Source organism: Gymnoscopelus microlampas (genome assembly GCF_963454915.1).
Source record: "Gymnoscopelus microlampas genome assembly, chromosome: 8".
Taxonomy (NCBI): Eukaryota; Metazoa; Chordata; class Actinopteri; order Myctophiformes; family Myctophidae; genus Gymnoscopelus; species Gymnoscopelus microlampas.
Genome location: NC_139945.1, coordinates 18,912,833 through 18,929,751, shown reverse-complemented (window position 1 = coordinate 18,929,751; position 16,919 = coordinate 18,912,833). Strand labels below are relative to the sequence as shown.

The following is a 16,919-nucleotide window of genomic DNA, read 5'->3' as shown; positions in this document are numbered from 1 at the left end:
AGAGTGGCGAGGGCATGCAGGCTTTCACTACCAGCCGATGTCAGCATTTACTTCTATGCCATTCCGAATGAAGGCGTGGTTGGTTCATTAGTGAACTCGGCTGGTGCAGTGGCAGACTGGAGGGAAAGCCGGCATCCTTTAGCCCCGTGATTGGAACGCCACTGACTTACTGTTGTTGTCCGTCCGGGTCGGTCGATGTGCGCACCTGTGTCTGTCTTAACTCGTCGATCTCCTAAAAAAATATATACAGCGTGGACTTATAGAGCTGTGTGTCTCTGTTCCCCAGCCGTGCCCCCCACCCCCCAGCCCACAGACGACGTGGACATCTACTTCGAAACCCCCGCCGACGACAAAGAGCACAGTCGCTTCCAGAGGGCCAAGGAACAGCTGGAGATCAGGCACCGCAACCGCATGGAGAGGGTGAGAGATACCCCCTCCAAGTCCATGTGTCGTGGACTATATAATACGCAGGTTTTATTATGCAGGATTTAATTAGTAATCCCCAGATAGGGGGTAACTAATTAGTGAAATCAACTGGCGTAATATTTGACTGGCACAATAAACCTGCATACCGTCATACCTCCGTGGCAATGTGATTGGATGCTGCTGGTCTAGCTAACACTCAATCACACTGTCACTATGAACTGAAAACCCAGTTGTGTTTTTGAAGAAGCGCCTCGCATCTCCCCGTCTGCAATCTAATCAGTTCCCCGAGCACATAGTTTCTCTCCTATATTATTATTTCCTCATCCTGATATTCTGTACCTACTTTTTATACAATATTATTATACCCTCTCTATATATGATTATTATACTCTCATCCTATACAATACAAGTAGAAAGTCAGCTTGCCAACTTGCCCAGCATAGCCAGGGTTGTTGCGCTGATGTGTCACTTCAGGAAGTGTTGATTAGCCTGTTCAGATTTCGGTACCCAGCACTGGCCGAGTTATTGCGTGGGTGAAATAGACTCACTCACTCACTCACTCACTCACTCACTCACTCACTTAGCAACAGCGATTTGCGCTGACATCAATTGTCGTTGATTGCCGTGTATGGGTGTGTGTCATTTCATTTGGGCATAATCCAGGCTCACAGACAGACAAACTGCAACTTGTAGAGTAGATTATTATACCGTCCTGATATTCCTCTTTATACACTATTATTATACGCTTGTATACACTGTTATTGAACCCTCTTCTTGATATACCTCTTTATACAACACACATTAGGAGTCGTGAATCTTTGAGTTATTGTTATTACTTATTCCCTTTGCTGTCATCGCTGCGGCCACGAAGCACTTTGCCTGCAACGTCTTGATTTGACAAGCGCTATAGAAAATGAAGATTATTATTGTCTTTTCAGTGTTCTAATACTCAACGCTTCGCTTCACACTCATGACTCATGGGGATCATCAGATTATTGTCTGAAAGTCCCTCGGCTTTGACTTGTGTGCTGTTGTTTTCTTGTACTCATTGTCTCTGTGTCCCTCTAGGTGAGGAAAGAGTGGGAGGAGGCTGAGCGCCAGGCAAAGAACCTGCCCAAGGCGGAGAGACAGACACTCATCCAGGTAAGAACACTGATCCCCTCATCTCCCGGGGGGGACGCAGCCTGCCGCTGTGCCCCTTTGTTTGGGTAGAGATATGACAGCTTAAATGACTCGAGTCCCTCGCTCCCTGTCCCAATAAAGATCCCTCCACTCTCCTCTCTCCCGCCCGCTCTATCTTTATCACTGCAAGGTTAAATTAGGACACGTTTCTGTCTGAATGAAGAGTCCTCGAAAATCCCCTGATAAGCCGGAGAGACCGGGACATAAGTGAAACCGAGTGCTTTTAAAACAAGAAAGAAAATGACTTGAAGTCATATTCTACCAGGTGCTGTGTGTGTGTGTGTGTGTGTGTGTGTGTGTGTGTGTGTGTGTGTGTGTGTGTGTGTGTGTGTGTGTGTGTGTGTGTGTGTGTGTGTGTGTGTGTGTGTGTGTGTGTGTGTGTGTGTGTGTGTGTGTGTGTGTGTGTGTGTGTGTGTGTGTGTGTTTTCATAGACCTGATTACTTGTTTTTCGGATTGCTTGTTTCTCTCGCCAAACCTGGCAACAGAATTTGCGACGCTAATAATGTTTTTTATATAAGTGGTGGCAACATTTTTAGACACCACACAGGTCTTCCCATCAATAGCGAAGATTGAAGTCAGTGTGAACATGGCCAAATAATAACTTAATAGCCAAACTAGGTCTAATGAAGCACGCTAGCATTTAGGCTAACTGTCCTGCCTGCAACTGTTACAGTGTGAATGAGGGGAGCGGACAGCGGAGAGCTGTTACTGTGGGGGGCGGGCCGTCTCCCCATTCGTGTGGCCATTGGCTTAAAGGAGTGAAGGACAGCCAGGACAGCCAATGACAAATAGTTGTCGCTTACCCATAGCTTGGGAGGACAAGGTGCAGAGTATGGGAAAATATCCCCATTGGCTTAAAGGACAGCCAATGACGCAAATGTGTCGAAAATGTGTCGAATGCAAATCTGTGTCGAAAATGTGTCGAATGCAAATCTGTAATCTGTCGAACTCTGCCTTGCCTCTTCTTAGACTCAGGCGCTCTTCGAGCACCTGGTAAAAATGTATTGAACCGATAGAAGTTGACTGGCCTCTAATGTCCTATGAAGTACGAATTAAAGCTGGCTGCCTTAAATTTACAATCCTGGACTTAAAATAAAACATTATTTTAACCAATCTGTATGGTAGAGTATGTTAATACAATATAAGTAGCACCTCTGCAATGGTTGGAGGTGATCTCCCTACTCTTCCATTGAGAAATTTAGACGCTGGTGTCGGGTAGGACAACTACTGGTTGACAATGTCAGTTAAGTTATTTGAAGCAGCCGGCCTACCGGATTGGACAATAGATGCACTGCCATCTTTATTGGCTCCCTCTCTGTCGGGAGAGGGAGTCAACGAACATAGAATTTAGGGATTATAGCGATTATAGCTACAAGCGTGTGCAAAAGACCCTGTAAAGCAGTTCCTCCTGATTATTGATCCAGTTCTGTCATTTGCAATGTCCACCATATTATTCTAACATCTCCACCAGCCACTATTGTTCTAATGTTCTTTATGTACAGTACGGTACATTTGAATCTGTCCTAGTGCTATTTGTAATGAAAGGCGCAATACCAATGATGCTTAAAGCTGCAATCGGGACTTAATTAATTTATTAATGAATAAAACATTATTTTAGCCTGTATTTTAATCTGTATGGTAGAGTGTGTTAATACAACTAGCACATTCTGCAGCGGCTGGAGGTGGTCTCCCGTTTTTTTTCCATCGAGAAATGTAGACCCTGGTGTCGGGGAGGACACCTACTGGTTGACAAGTAGTACTGCCTGAAACTCATAAGCACAATATAACCCCATACCAAAACGGCGATTGCATCTTGGTATGAGCGGTAGAAAGTTGGTTTCTCACGCAGTAGGAAACCTGGGTCGAATCCTGCCGGGTAGGATGTAAAAAAAAAAGGTACGGAATGCAGCTTCAAATGTTCTTCTCTTTATTTGTGTCTGTGCAGCACTTCCAGGCCATGTTGGAGTCTCTGGAGGAGGAGGCAGCCAGTGAGAAGCAGCAGCTAGTGGAGACCCACCTGGCCCGCGTGGAGGCCATGCTCAACGACCGTCGCCGCCTGGCCCTCGAGTACTACCTGGCAGCCCTGCAGGCCGATCCCCCCAAGGTAAGACCCTCCTGTCTGCGTCCACTAGATCAAGGGTTCCCAAACTTTTCAGGCCGCAACCCCCCCAAAATGATCACATTTGAACCGGGGACCCCCCCCACCCTGACAAGCACTTGGAATTGTAGGCATTACATATAGTTTGACTCGGTTCCACAGATAAATATTGTGAAGATAGCCGAACTAGAAGCTCACAACGCCTCGAACTGCGAGACGTTGTGAGCTTGTGGATCGGCTATTTTCACAATGTTTGCCTCTTTCTTACGTAATATTTGTCAATTTGGTATTGACTCATTCACTGCCAGACTTAATTCTGGCTGTGTGGTCCCAGTGCCAGGATTTTGTGATTTTCTTACCTTTTAAAGTAGTCACAGAATATTTATCTCCAGTATGATCGATCCCCTGATGGTTGCTAATCACGGACTGGTTCACTGTGCTTCTGTGGAAAAAACAAGAAATGACAAAAGTCATAATATAGCCGCTTGCGGCAGTCTTTTTTTGCCCCAATCTTTTCATAGACCTGATTACTTGTTTTTTGGATTGCTTGTTTCTCTCGCCAAACCTGGCAACATTAGCCACATTAGCGTCACAGAATCTGCGACGCTAAACGCTCTAATGTTTTTTATATAAGTGGTGACAACATTTTGTGACACCACACGGGTCTTCCCAACAATAGCTAAGATTGAAGTCAGTGTGAACATGGCCAAATAATAACTTAATAGCCAAACTAGGTCTAATGAAGCACGCTAGCATTTAGGCTAACCCTCCTGCCTGAGGCTGCAGTAAAAGTTGCACTGTCTGTGAATGAGGGGAGCGCAGCGGAGCACGGTTACTGCGGGGGGCGGGCCGTCTCCCCATTCGTGTCGCCATTGCCTTAAAGGAGTGAAGGACAGCCAGGACAGCCAATGACACTTAGGTGTCACTTAGGTGTCACTCAGGTGTCGCTTGGGTGTCGACTAGGTCTTAGTCTGTCTGTAGAGCCGCCAGCTTTCAGCAAGCGGCTAAAAATGTCATTGTGATTCCCGTTCGCTTGTTATACCCAGTTGAAAATAGCATGTTTCACTCAAAAAATACACAATAAAACACAGGAGCAGAGATTCAGAATATGTCCCTAATATTTTAACAGGGAAGTGAATGGAGCAGTAAATCTTTGGATCGCGTTATCTCCTGGTTCTTTGTGAAAAACGGGGAGAAAGAATTATAATCGGCCAATTCAGGCATTGGCGGTGTGGGCTTACAAAAAACAGCCGTCAATAGACGTCATTGGCAGGTAATGAGTTAACACATTACCTGCCAACGAGTATAACCGTTGTTGAAAAAATACCCCGTTACCTGCCAGCAACGAGTATAACCGTTGTTGGAGAAAAAAAAAAAACATTTTTTTTCTTTTCTTTTTTTTTTAATTTTCAATTTATCCACACAGAACCAGAGATATAGCCATCCAAAGATGTCTAGCTCCATTCACTCCTTGGTTAACTTATTACTTTAAAATCCTGTATCTCGGCTCCTGTGTGTTTTTTTTTAACACTGGCAGTGGGGGAAGTAAAAAAAAAAAAGACCTGGCAGGGAATGTGTTGTTAATGTGCAACATTGTTTTCCCACTCAACAGTAAACAAACCAACATACAGTATAACTGTATACACGGTATCTGCACATTTCTAAAGTTACAATTTAAGGCGACATATGTAAGTGTCGTGCATATGGGGAGCCTCGCCCCTTCGCGGGGGCGCGGGCGGGGACTTCTTTCTTCTACAATAGAAGAGTTAGACGTCACATTCTAATACAACCAAAATACCCAATCTCAGCACCGGCCTCAGTGGCGCACCTCGCTAATCATTGGGAGTCTGGGTTCGACTCCCGCTTGGGATAAACTTTTTCAGTCATCCGCGGACTACCTTTTTCCGCCGATAAAGTATAGTTTTGGACCATGACGGAGGCGCGCCGACTCAGCAGACCTTGAGGCTGAGGAGTCGCGCCCGAGCGCGACTCCTCAGCAGTTGGGGCAAACGCAGTCAGTGGGGCAAACGCAGTCCCCACCAACATCATTTACGATTCTGTGCCTATCGGTACATAACTCGAACGACGCTTAGTCAACTAGCAGACCATCGGCCGGTCGGTGCGGGCACTCGCGCCTGGAGGCGCTCGGGCGCGCCTCCTCGCCTCAAGGCCTGCTGAGTCCGCGGATGTTTGAAAAAGTATAGTCCAAGCGGGAGTCTAACCCACACTCCCAATGGTAGTGGATTGGGAGTCTAATGATTAGCGAGGTGCGCCAAGTGGTCGGTGCCAAGATTGGGTATTCGGGCTGTATTAGAATGTGAAGCCTCGCCCCTTCAGAGGCACCGTGCACATATATCGCACCTTCAAGACATGATCCAACCCTTCTGCTCACTTAGACCGGCTAACACTGGAATGCTGCAGATGGGTGACCAATCGATTATGTTCTGGCTTCGATCAATGGAACTAACGTAGTATACTTTAAGTTCCTATCTATCGGTACCACTTTTGTTTTTTACATTGATCTTTTTATATTAATATCATGTTATCAATGAAGTGTTAGTGTTTTGCCAATTATTTAGCACTGGGCCTTCAGGCTGGGAAGCGCTGCATTAGACTGCATTAGACTGTGCTGCATTAGACTTTACAATAGACTGCAGGGAATACTCAGGATCTCATCTGTCCATACACTTTCTCCTCTTCCTAGAGGTGTGCTCAGTTGAGCTGTGTTTTTAGCACACCCTGGTGAAGTAATTGTCTGCGTGACATACACGCACGCACGCACGCACGCACGCACGCAGACAGACAGACAGACAGACAGACAGACAGACAGACAGATTACAATACTTTCACAATCATTTCGCACAGCGCAACTAATAAGTCACACTCAAAGCCATCTAGACAATCAGACAAAATGTGTCTAGATGTCACAGATATTGTCAGTTTTAATGTGTCTTCCAATAGTGTAATGAAAACAATGAATCTCTCTCTCTGTTGCTTTTCCTTGAAGTCTAAGAAGTCTAAGCTACATTATTCATTTGAGGGGAGTTGACAGGAAACTTGCAACATACTGTACAATACATAAATATATTAATAATGATGATAATAATAATTGTATTATTATTGTCCCATTGCCCAGCACTGGATAATTCTCTGGTAATCTTTCATGACATTAAAAGAGCCTCTTCCAACTCCCAATCCATCAGCAGGACGGTGGAACGCCACACAAAAGCACACATCCTAAAATCCGGCACAAAGTCTATCACATTGTAACCTTCAGCCATAATCCCTGTGTCATGATTTATTTGATTATTCCTCTTAGCTAATGGTCTTTTTTTTATCCCTTTTGCCAGAGTGGTGCTTAGCAGTAGCACGCAACAGAATCTGAGTTGGACAAACTTGTACTGATCGATATGAGGCTTCATATCGTCACACTGTCAGATGAAAACCTTGTGTTCCAATAGAGGAAATGTTGTTAATTATTTATTCACAAGGTCCTTTCTACTTTTCATTGGTTGAATATTTATATAAACCCACAAACCCACAGACTTAGAACACTTTCAACCTGCTGCACGCTGTACCAGACGTGCTAGTCTCGCATAGCCAGACCTTTCACAGGCATCGCCCCCTCTCCGCTCCTCAGGCAGAGAGTAGGCGGAGCTGTAGTGTCTGGCTACGCGAGATGACAGACTTGCAGACATCCAAAGCACCAGCAGTAGTTGTGTATTGCAGTGTTGATTTTGGCAGCAAATTTTGATTTAGTTTTAGTCATATTTTTGTCATCTGAAATGTTTTACATTTTCTCTAGTTTTAGTTGACTGAGTATCATAAGATTATAGTCAACTAAATCTACAGTTGATTTAGTCGACTAAAATGTATGTTGGTGGTGCCTTGATGGCGTCGTAATGGCTGATATTACACTTGGTTGCATGCTGAAAATAGCCGATCTACAAGGTTGTGAGCTTGCAGATCTGCTATTTTCAGAGCGCAACTCCCGAGCACAACCAAACAACACATTATCTTTTAGTTCTACTGGATCTCTTCTCCATTAGCTCCCTCACTAACGTTTTAGTCTAGTTTTTATTTGTTGACGAAATTGTCAATATATTTAGTCTTAGTTTTAGTCATCGTAGCTTAGTTTTTGTCAGTAAAAAAAGGTAGTCGACAAACATTTCTTGTCATAGTTTTAGTCGACGAAATCAACACTGGTGTATTGTCGCTGATGGGTTGACTATCCTAACCTTCCTCTCCTTCCCCCCACCTACCCACAGCCCCACCGCATCCTCCAGGCCCTGAGGAGGTACGTCCGCGCTGAGAACAAAGACCGTCAGCACACCATCCGTCACTACCAGCACGTCCTGGCCGTGGACCCCGAGAAGGCTGCTCAGATGAAGTCCCAGGTCAGTGGCTCTCAGGACTGAATGCACAATGAAACAATTAGCGTTTTCCAAGCTTATTCTGTTTTCTTTTTCCCGGCTTGTTCGTCCATAAGCCGTATTGTCCGGGGGAAGTTGCTCTTTAGCAATCTACTGCCTGTGGCAACGAAAGCCTCTTGCCATCTCATAGTATCTGAAACAGGCCATGGTTGGTATGGTCCTGATCTTTCATAATCCTGCAAGGTTTGCAGACGGCATATATATGTCCTGGATGGAGGAACTGACAGGGGCAGGAGACCGATAGAGAAGGAGAGACAGAAAGAAATGGAGAAAGAGGGAGAGAGAGAGCGATATAAGCAATACAAGCAACTGTTCAGATACTGTCTGGATGACATTAGTAGTATAACTGTTCAGATACTGCCTGGGTGACATTAGTACAACTGTTCAGATACTGTCTGGATGACATTAGTAGTATAACTGTTCAGATACTGCCTGGGACAGTAGACATTACCTGACAGAGAGCATCTACAATGGTCTGATATATGAGATACAGTTAAACTAAATAATAGTCAAATATGAACAGCTTGAATTGATCATGAGCAGCTTGAATTAATCTTATTCAAAGGTGTTCCTGAGTTGCCACACATTACAGTTTTAATGTGATGTGACCAAGGTCCAGTGATGAACGTCGTCCGTCCTGGCAACGTGGTGGAGTACAGGCAGGCTGTGATCTGGATGGTAGACTTTCAGGAACACATCATCAGTGGCATTAGCACAGTACAGTCTTTTTGAATACTTGACTTACTGACTTAAGCCCTTTGCTCCTCCAGGGTGCATAGGCCGTTGACAAATGTCCTCCATTTTTGAATACTAAATTCACGCTATTTCAGATGAGAGCGGGAAGGCTGTGGCTGTGGCTGGTCAGTAGGTTCAGGAACGACACCTTTGGCAGTTTATCATAGGCTACTCCTTTCATCTCGGCAAAGGCAGGCATGAGCCTTGGCAGGCCGGGCTGTCTGTAGGAATGCCCAGGTCAGAGCTGGTCAAAGGGCTGTATGCCTCGCAGCATAAGGCCAAGCAGAAGAGCAGTTGTCGTAGTGTCGTAGTTGAAGACGCTTGGTGCCTGGGAGCCACCTCACCTGAGAGGGGTGAGTCGGGCAGGAGTGCAGATACGACAGCCAGTAGAGAGGAGCAACAGCTGAGAGAGACGTGGTTGTTGTGGGGCCAGGTTTGGGAACCCCGAGCCGCAGTGTCCTATACTGTCCTAAAGGTCATCAGGGAGAGAGCGAGAGAGAGAGAGAGAGAGAGAGAGAGCCACAAGCCACATCGGGCTGTGGGCAGAACCAGGCCGTGTTGAGGCCTTGTGGTCACCAGTAGTCAGATGGTCATACTGAACGACTGAAGAGGAGGGCGTCACACCCAGAGTTTATATACGTAGTCATCAATGTGTCCGTACACGGACAAACGTGTCTGTGTCCGCTGCAAATCTTTGATAAAAAAAATGCATTACTTGAGCCAGTATACAGTGGCTGACTTGCCGTCGTGCAGTGGTACCATATGGGAAATCCTTTAGAAAGAAGTCAATGTCCCTTAAATGATCGACTACACCACAATCCTGGACAGGGTTGGGATCAAATTGTGGCATGTGGTGAGTGATGTTGTCTAATACATCTCTTAGTCAACACTGGAGGAGACACATTTTTGAATGGTGGGCCAGAGACATTTTGGCTGTGGTGTAGAGGCACAGGCATCATATCAGAGGCAGGCCGAAAGGCCTGGATGGTAAAAAAATAAAGCATTTTGACTGGCATGCCATTTGGAAAAAGCATTTGGCTGCATGTTCAAGTTCCTCTGAATTAGTTGAGAGGAACTAGGGGCTTTGCTCAGAGGAGGGGGCGATAGCGAAGCAAATTAAAAAGCCCCATAAGGGGAATTCAGACCAGTTTCGACCTGTGTGGGTCTAAATATATGTATGATGTATTGTATGCATATTGTACTATATATTCTAAGTTGGTAATTTGTGAAGCGTCGAAAAGTCATTAGTCTCAGTGATATTTATAATAATAAAAAAATCCACTATAAAGATACAATAAAAAATTAAATAACTTCAAAATACCTCATGGCATTTTTCAAACGTCAATCAGACTGTTTACAGAAAAGGTCTGAAATCTATTCCTTCATTAAGACCTGGATGCACCAAAGCATCAAAAGTAAAAATCCCCCCCAAAAATATGTCTCTCTCTGAGGTAATTTATTGAGACGATCACCACCTCTAATAATAGATTGCTCCACACGTTGAATACCCAGCCTCCACATATCAGACTGTGGTTGGACTGTGCAGCTACCAGGGGTGAATTTGTGTAACTGCGTAGCTGAGTTTGAAGCAGGGCCTCAATGAATCATTAGAGCAATGGTTCTCAACCAGTGGTCCTTGAGAGGGTTCCAGGGGGTCCCCAGACAAATTAATAGTTAGTAACCAAATTGGACCTTGTGTGTCTGTAACTCAGAGTGTACAAATGGAACCATTTGTACACTCTCAGAGTTAAATGAATACCGATGATGATACCACTGTGTAGATTGGGACCCCCAAGAAATCAAAATGGTTGAGTCCCTGGCATATCTCTTCAAATGGGGGTCCCTGGGCTAATATTTGTCAATTTGGGGGTCCTTGACGCAAAAAAAGGTTGAAACCCACTGCATTAGAGCACAGGTGCTCAGAGAACATACCCTGGGTAAATAAATATGTTTAAGAAATAATGAAATTACGCTTGCAGCCTGCCCTGAGACCAAATAATATTCCCCTCGCACTCTGTCCTTTTCATAAGAATACCTACAACCACACTGCAGACGTGCCTCGGCTACAGTTATTGTCCCTTTTTATAATTAACACTAGACACAGAACATTAACATTAACATTCACCTGGTTTTCGGCCTGGGCCGCTGGCGTAGCGGTCCAGGCACTGAGGCTCAATGTAGCCTGACAGCGTTTGATTGATTGATTGAAAATGTTATTGGGCAAAAAGAATGTAAAACAACACAGTTACATTTATAATACTTTTGTCTTAAAGGTCTGACCAAAAAAGTCCTAGCGGACTTGTTTCCGTTGGGGTCCTTGGTATTAATTTCATAGATATATATAGTAGCAACCAAACTGTTCAAAAATCAACATAAAAATACATAGAAAAAATACCACTATGTACAAAAAAAAGCATGAAAAAAAATATATATACAAAAAAGGGGAGGGGGTCGTCTGTCTACCGGGAAACTGGTACTACCTCCTCTTTTGGCCTCCAGAAAAATGAGTTTTTAGGGCTGTTTTAAAGAGCCCAGCGAACTGCATTTTTTGAGGGATGGGGTTAGACTATTCCATACCTTGGTGGCCGTGCTGTAGAAGGAGAATTTGCCCATGTTTGTTTTATGGGTGGATGGTACCAGATTGTTGTTTACGCTCCCTCTAGTTTCGTGACTGTGGGTGTCACTAACTTTTTGGAGGTATTTAGACAGATATGCAGGTATAGGGGGAATTTCAGGCGAATCTTGTCGCGGATTCGACTCCCAATCCCGACGGCCTTTGCTGCGTGTCACTCCCCATGTCTCTCCCCATTTCCTGTCAGACTACTGTCCTATCTATAAAGGCATAAAAGCCCAAAAATAAATCTTAAAAAAAAACCTGATGTCCTCCCAGGTCTAAATGACAGTGGCGGTGCGGTACGCTGCATCCCCAGGATCAGACTGCTGCTGATACTGCACAGCAACATCCTCAGTGTTCATTTAACACTGAACGTGTAAAAATAATTAACAAAGTCCTTTTATGTTAATAATCCAAGTCCCAAGAATCTCTTGTGTGTCTGTGATGAAGGTAAAGGATCAGCACTCGCGGTCAGGCATGATTAGTCCATTGACTATGACTCGCGGTACGGTGTACTTGACATTACTGCTGGCCATTTTCCAAAGCATAATTGCGGTTTGTCTGATTTTCCAGGATTTTCATTTCAGCACGGTTTGAAAATCAATTTGCGGGGACTTGACAATTTCTTGCAATAGGTCATCCAACGCAATAAATATCATTGTGCCATTATTTTCTGTGTCAAAGCTACATTATTGTTGCTTTCTAATACATTTGAGGATTGATTTGAAAAGTCTAGCCAAAATTTGACCCTGAAAGAAAAGATTTAGGAAATCAAACAGCCATAACTTCTTGCTTGTATTGACAGCAGCATGGTCCTTTTTTCTATTTGAGATATCTAAATCAGTATTGGCACAGAAAATGCGGCACACCCCATACAACTACTTTCCACAGGCTCCGGAAATTCTATTATTTCACACTGTTGTTCTCCTTGTTCAAGCCGGGGAGCGAGATAATGATGTGTAACTCAGCACCTTGCCATCCTGTTCTGTGTAGGAGGTCAGGAAAAGGAGCCTGATGGCTCTGCTGTCGAGACCTCAAAGTAGAGCGAGCGCTCTGGTCTGACAGGAGGCGAAAGAGCTTCTCATTCACCACAGCTCTGCAGAAAAACATGAACATCTTGTGCAATTCTGGACTTCGGAGCCTGTGCACAGGCAGAAACGATTTTGGCTGGATGCTACAGTATTTCGTGTGTGTGTGTGCCGTGTGTGTGCCGTGTGTGTGCGTGTGCGCGCGCGTAAGCGTGTGTGCGTGTGAGGGCCCTTAGGCACCATTTATAGCCGGCCACCGCCATTACCCAAAACTGAGCTGTTAAAGCAAGGAAGGGTCTCATTTAGGAGAAGTGTGGCAGCCGGGAGGCAGCAAGCATCATGGAAAGCTGACGTGCGTCATTTTTCTAGCATAGCTTGTGTGCGTGTGCATGCACTCTGTTCCACCGCCGGTTCCCCAGTGAGCTGCATATCAGGCACAGAGCCACTGTTTATGAAGCCCCTCCCCCTCTGCGGATGACGCATGTAACGTGACTTTAAAAATGCATCAGAAGAGATTCCATTGTTATTCGTGATTGTGGTGATGGTGATGGGGTCACTGTTGTTGTGGTGCGTTTTTATACACGTGTGTCATTTTGAGTTTTCATGGCATGGGGTGGACGGGAGGCCGGTGTGATCACGGCAGCTGCTTTTCATAAAGCCCATAAACCCCCCCCCCATGTGCCTTTAGCCTAGGTACAGCTGTTGCTGGAGGCAGGAGAAATCTCTCTTTGCTAACACCGTGATGTGTCATTTTCCTAATGAGATTGTTTGTCAAACATCGACAGGAAGGTGCAGCCGGGGAAGGTGGGGAGTTGGTGGTGGTGGTTGGGGAAGGGGGGCGGGGGGGGGGGGGGGGGGGGGGGGGGCAGACATTGTTCCTTCAGTGGGAGAGAGAGAGAGAGGCACGTCACTGCCATCTGTTGCCAGCTCTGGGGCACTGCACCCACGTTGTGTGCTGATAACATCTTGAGATTGCAGGCATTTAGCTGGCACATTCCTGCCATAAGTGCTTGTTGCTTCCTTTTGCCAACATCGCGAGGAACCAAAAAGCGAGCAGCAGTGCAAGGTCAGACCCACAGGATTCCGGACGGTGTCTCGTTCTCCACTACCGTCCTTGAGGAATAGATAAGTGGCAGTATATTAGCATAGGACAGTCAGGAACGAAAAGACTGATTGGCACTCAGGGTGTTGCGCTTACGTGGTTAGCACACTGAGTGCTATACTGAGGGGTTTCCACTGACTCTTGTCTCAAGCTTAACCACATGAACCCTAGCGTACCTATCCTGGGGCTTACATTCCGCAAAAACATAAGATCTACAAGCTCACAATGCATCGCAATGCAGCTTGTAGAACGGCTGTTTTGATGTTTTGTGTAGAGGGGGAAAAAGCCTAGTATAGACCCTTGGGGGACTCCGGTTAAGACCCCTACACACTGTACTATATTTGACCCGATTTGGTTGTCGGGGAGCTTTTTTGGTGTTCGCCGACAAAACCACCGATCTCAGTCAAGATCGGCCGTTCCTTGCCGAGGTGCTGCTCGCGCGGTGACTCCGAGAAGATCCACCCCGATAAAGTGCATTCGGCGAGAGGTTATATATATACAAATAAAATAGCCGATCTACAAGCTCACAACGCGTCGCAGCTATTTTCAAAGAAAAAAACAACAACATTAGGATACAAGGCCAAATAAGCAACTACGCTTTAGAAATAAGCTAAAAAAAACGCAACCACCGATATTTTTTTATAAGCAACCAGGTCTATGAAAACAAGCACAACAGAAGCGACTAGGCCTGTAGGCCGCATGGGCACTTTAAACCTATATACAAATAAAATAGCCGATCTACAAGCTCACAACGCGTCGCAGCTATTTTCAAAGAAAAAGAACAACATTAGGAAACAAGGCCAAATAAGCAACTACACTTTAGAAATAAGCTAAAAAATACGCAACCACCAATATTTTTTACAAGCAACTCGCTTATAATAAGCGGACACGGCAACACTGCTTCTGATCTGAAATGCATCGTGGTTGACTTTTTGAAACGTTTGTTTCAGAGAGAGAGAGAAAGAGAGAGACATACAGAGAAATAGAGAGAATTATTTAATGTCAATCATTAGCGTCCTGTCTCGGTCTCGCGCATATATCACGGGAGCCTTTCACGTTTTCGTGAGACGTTTGTAATAAAAACAAATGTATGTATTGGGTTCGGGATCACAAATTGGTGAAATATCTTGCAATGACTGAACCCCTGTCGCCGACCAATCAATCGTGCGAGAACCACAACGATATGTATAGCCCGATTTCAAGAAAGAGAGTCGGGCAGTGTGAAGTGCTTAACGATCTGTTTACTCGCCGACCACTTCAAATATCGGTCAGCGTGTAGGGTCCCTTAAGGGTTGCAAGTGGTTAAGAGAAAAGAGTCAGAGGAATAGTTATAGAATTCATTGTCAGAGGAATTATTTTACTATTCACCTTATTCCTGTCCACGCCCAGGAAGTAGGTTGGAAGGTAGGGGAGTAGGGGGGGTGGGGAGCCCCATATCGGGGTTTGCCGTTTACCAGTGTTGCCATGTCTGCTTATAAGCTACTTTGGGCTTGATTCTTAAGTGTAGTTGCTTATTTTCGTGCTTGCTTCCTAATGTCTTTTAAACCAAACAACCCCCAGATTAATATGTATTTGTCCGTAGACCCCCATCTGAAAATATTTTGTGCCAGGGACTCCCATACAAGATTTTTTGTTGTTAAAACAACCTCTTCCTTGGAATGCACATATTCTAGAATATCTAATATACTGTATATATAATATAACAATCCAGAGTTCCAGACAATACATTTGTATGAACAATGCAATAAACCTTTCCAAAAAGGGAGTTGGCTGCCCCCACATTACTTTAAATGTGAAAATATTGATGGAGCATAAAGACTATAAAAGTAATATCTGTGAAATATTTTCTGAAAGCAGCATTTTTGCTCCGCCGCCACCCCAAAGCAACTGTGTTGTTATTTGAAGCACATCGGTGCACGATTGAGCATGTTCCCTCTGTGTCTTGCGGGTGCTAGGTGATGACCCACCTGCGTGTGATCGAGGAGAGGATGAACCAGAGCATGTCTCTGCTCTACAAAGTGCCCTACGTCGCCGAGGAGATTCAGGACGAGATCGGTGAGTAGACACGAAAAACACATACACCTCACACAAACCTCCCCGGGCCAGTTTGGCGGATACAGCAGTAGAGGCTGAGGGTGGAGAGGAACGACATGAAAAATGCTAATGGAATTCATCTACAGTAGGTGCGGAACGGATACAGTCCATCGCCCTCGATATAATGCCTAATTTATAGGTTTATAGGAGGCTCCTCCGGGCCTGGCTGACAGGAAGGCAATCTCAGAGATTGCTCTCTGATTTTTTGCAAAGGCCCAAAGTCGTCAACACAAATACTGGATGACAAAACGACAGCTTTGGTGTGGTCTGTAAAACAGACAGGCGCACTGAGCCATCTTGTAATGGGAGAGTTGAAGTGTTCTGTCTTTGTGTGTGTGCGTGTGTGTGTGTGTGTGTGTGTGTGTGATTCTGATTCTGGCAGGATAATGGCGCTTCCTGCTTTGATCTTACCCGGCAGCTTTCTTCGGCACAATTAGACCCGACTTATACTGAGTTGAGTGCGGTGCCGTGCGTGACAAAGTATGAATCAGGCTTTAAAACCCAACATCCGATTCCCCAGCAGTTGGACTGTGTACATTCTTCTCATATATAGCACATGGGGGAGGTGAACCGGCCCCAAAATATGTTGTTCCTCGTGGTGTTTTGTTGTTGTTGTTGTTGTTGTTTCGAATTTTCTTTAGTCACAGCGTGGCGTGGCGTGGAGACTGACAGAACTGGGTCACAGCGGATCTTCAATGCCGCTTCTCACTGGGAGATGTGCAGACTAGCTCTGGGTTACAGAAATACTAATTGGGAGTTTGCAGAAAAGGGGATGGAGTTTTTTTTTGGCAGCTACTCGTTGCAGTAGAATGGTGCGGTAATTGGTGTGGGGTTCGTCTTAGTCACTCTCATTACAGCCGATCCTCCTAAAGTACATTATGTGTCGTTCTGCTGAATCCGCTTACAGCTTACTGATTGAGATATTCAGTGTGTAACACTGAATGATCCAGATTGTTTTTTTTTGTGACAGTTTCAGCTTCACCTGTAAAACTATGAGCTTGTATATCTGCTATTTTTGAATAGCCCAAAGTGTAAAATAATGCTTTTTAGCTCAAATCTAAAAATGACACAGTTCCAGGTCTTCTACTGTCCCCCTCTGCAGACCGGTGCTTGCTTAACTACTGTCCCCCTCTGCAGACTGGTGCTTGCTTAACTACTGTCCCCCTCTGCAGATGAGTGTATCCCTAAACTACTGTTCCCCTCAGA

General features: G+C 45.1%; 1 protein-coding gene across 5 annotated transcripts in view; it reads left to right on the top strand.

The window, feature by feature from the left end:
• The window catches only part of aplp2 (amyloid beta (A4) precursor-like protein 2), a 100,368-nt gene that overhangs the window by 68,626 nt on the left and 14,823 nt on the right, over positions 1–16,919 (top strand). For all 5 annotated transcript variants that reach the window (XM_084065386.1, XM_084065385.1, XM_084065384.1 and 2 more), the window contains 5 exons: positions 287–420; positions 1,495–1,569; positions 3,555–3,713; positions 7,976–8,104; positions 15,575–15,674. In XM_084065386.1, coding sequence (XP_083921512.1) covers positions 287–420; positions 1,495–1,569; positions 3,555–3,713; positions 7,976–8,104; positions 15,575–15,674 — 597 coding nt within the window. The remainder of the gene's footprint in view (positions 1–286; positions 421–1,494; positions 1,570–3,554; positions 3,714–7,975; positions 8,105–15,574; positions 15,675–16,919) is intronic.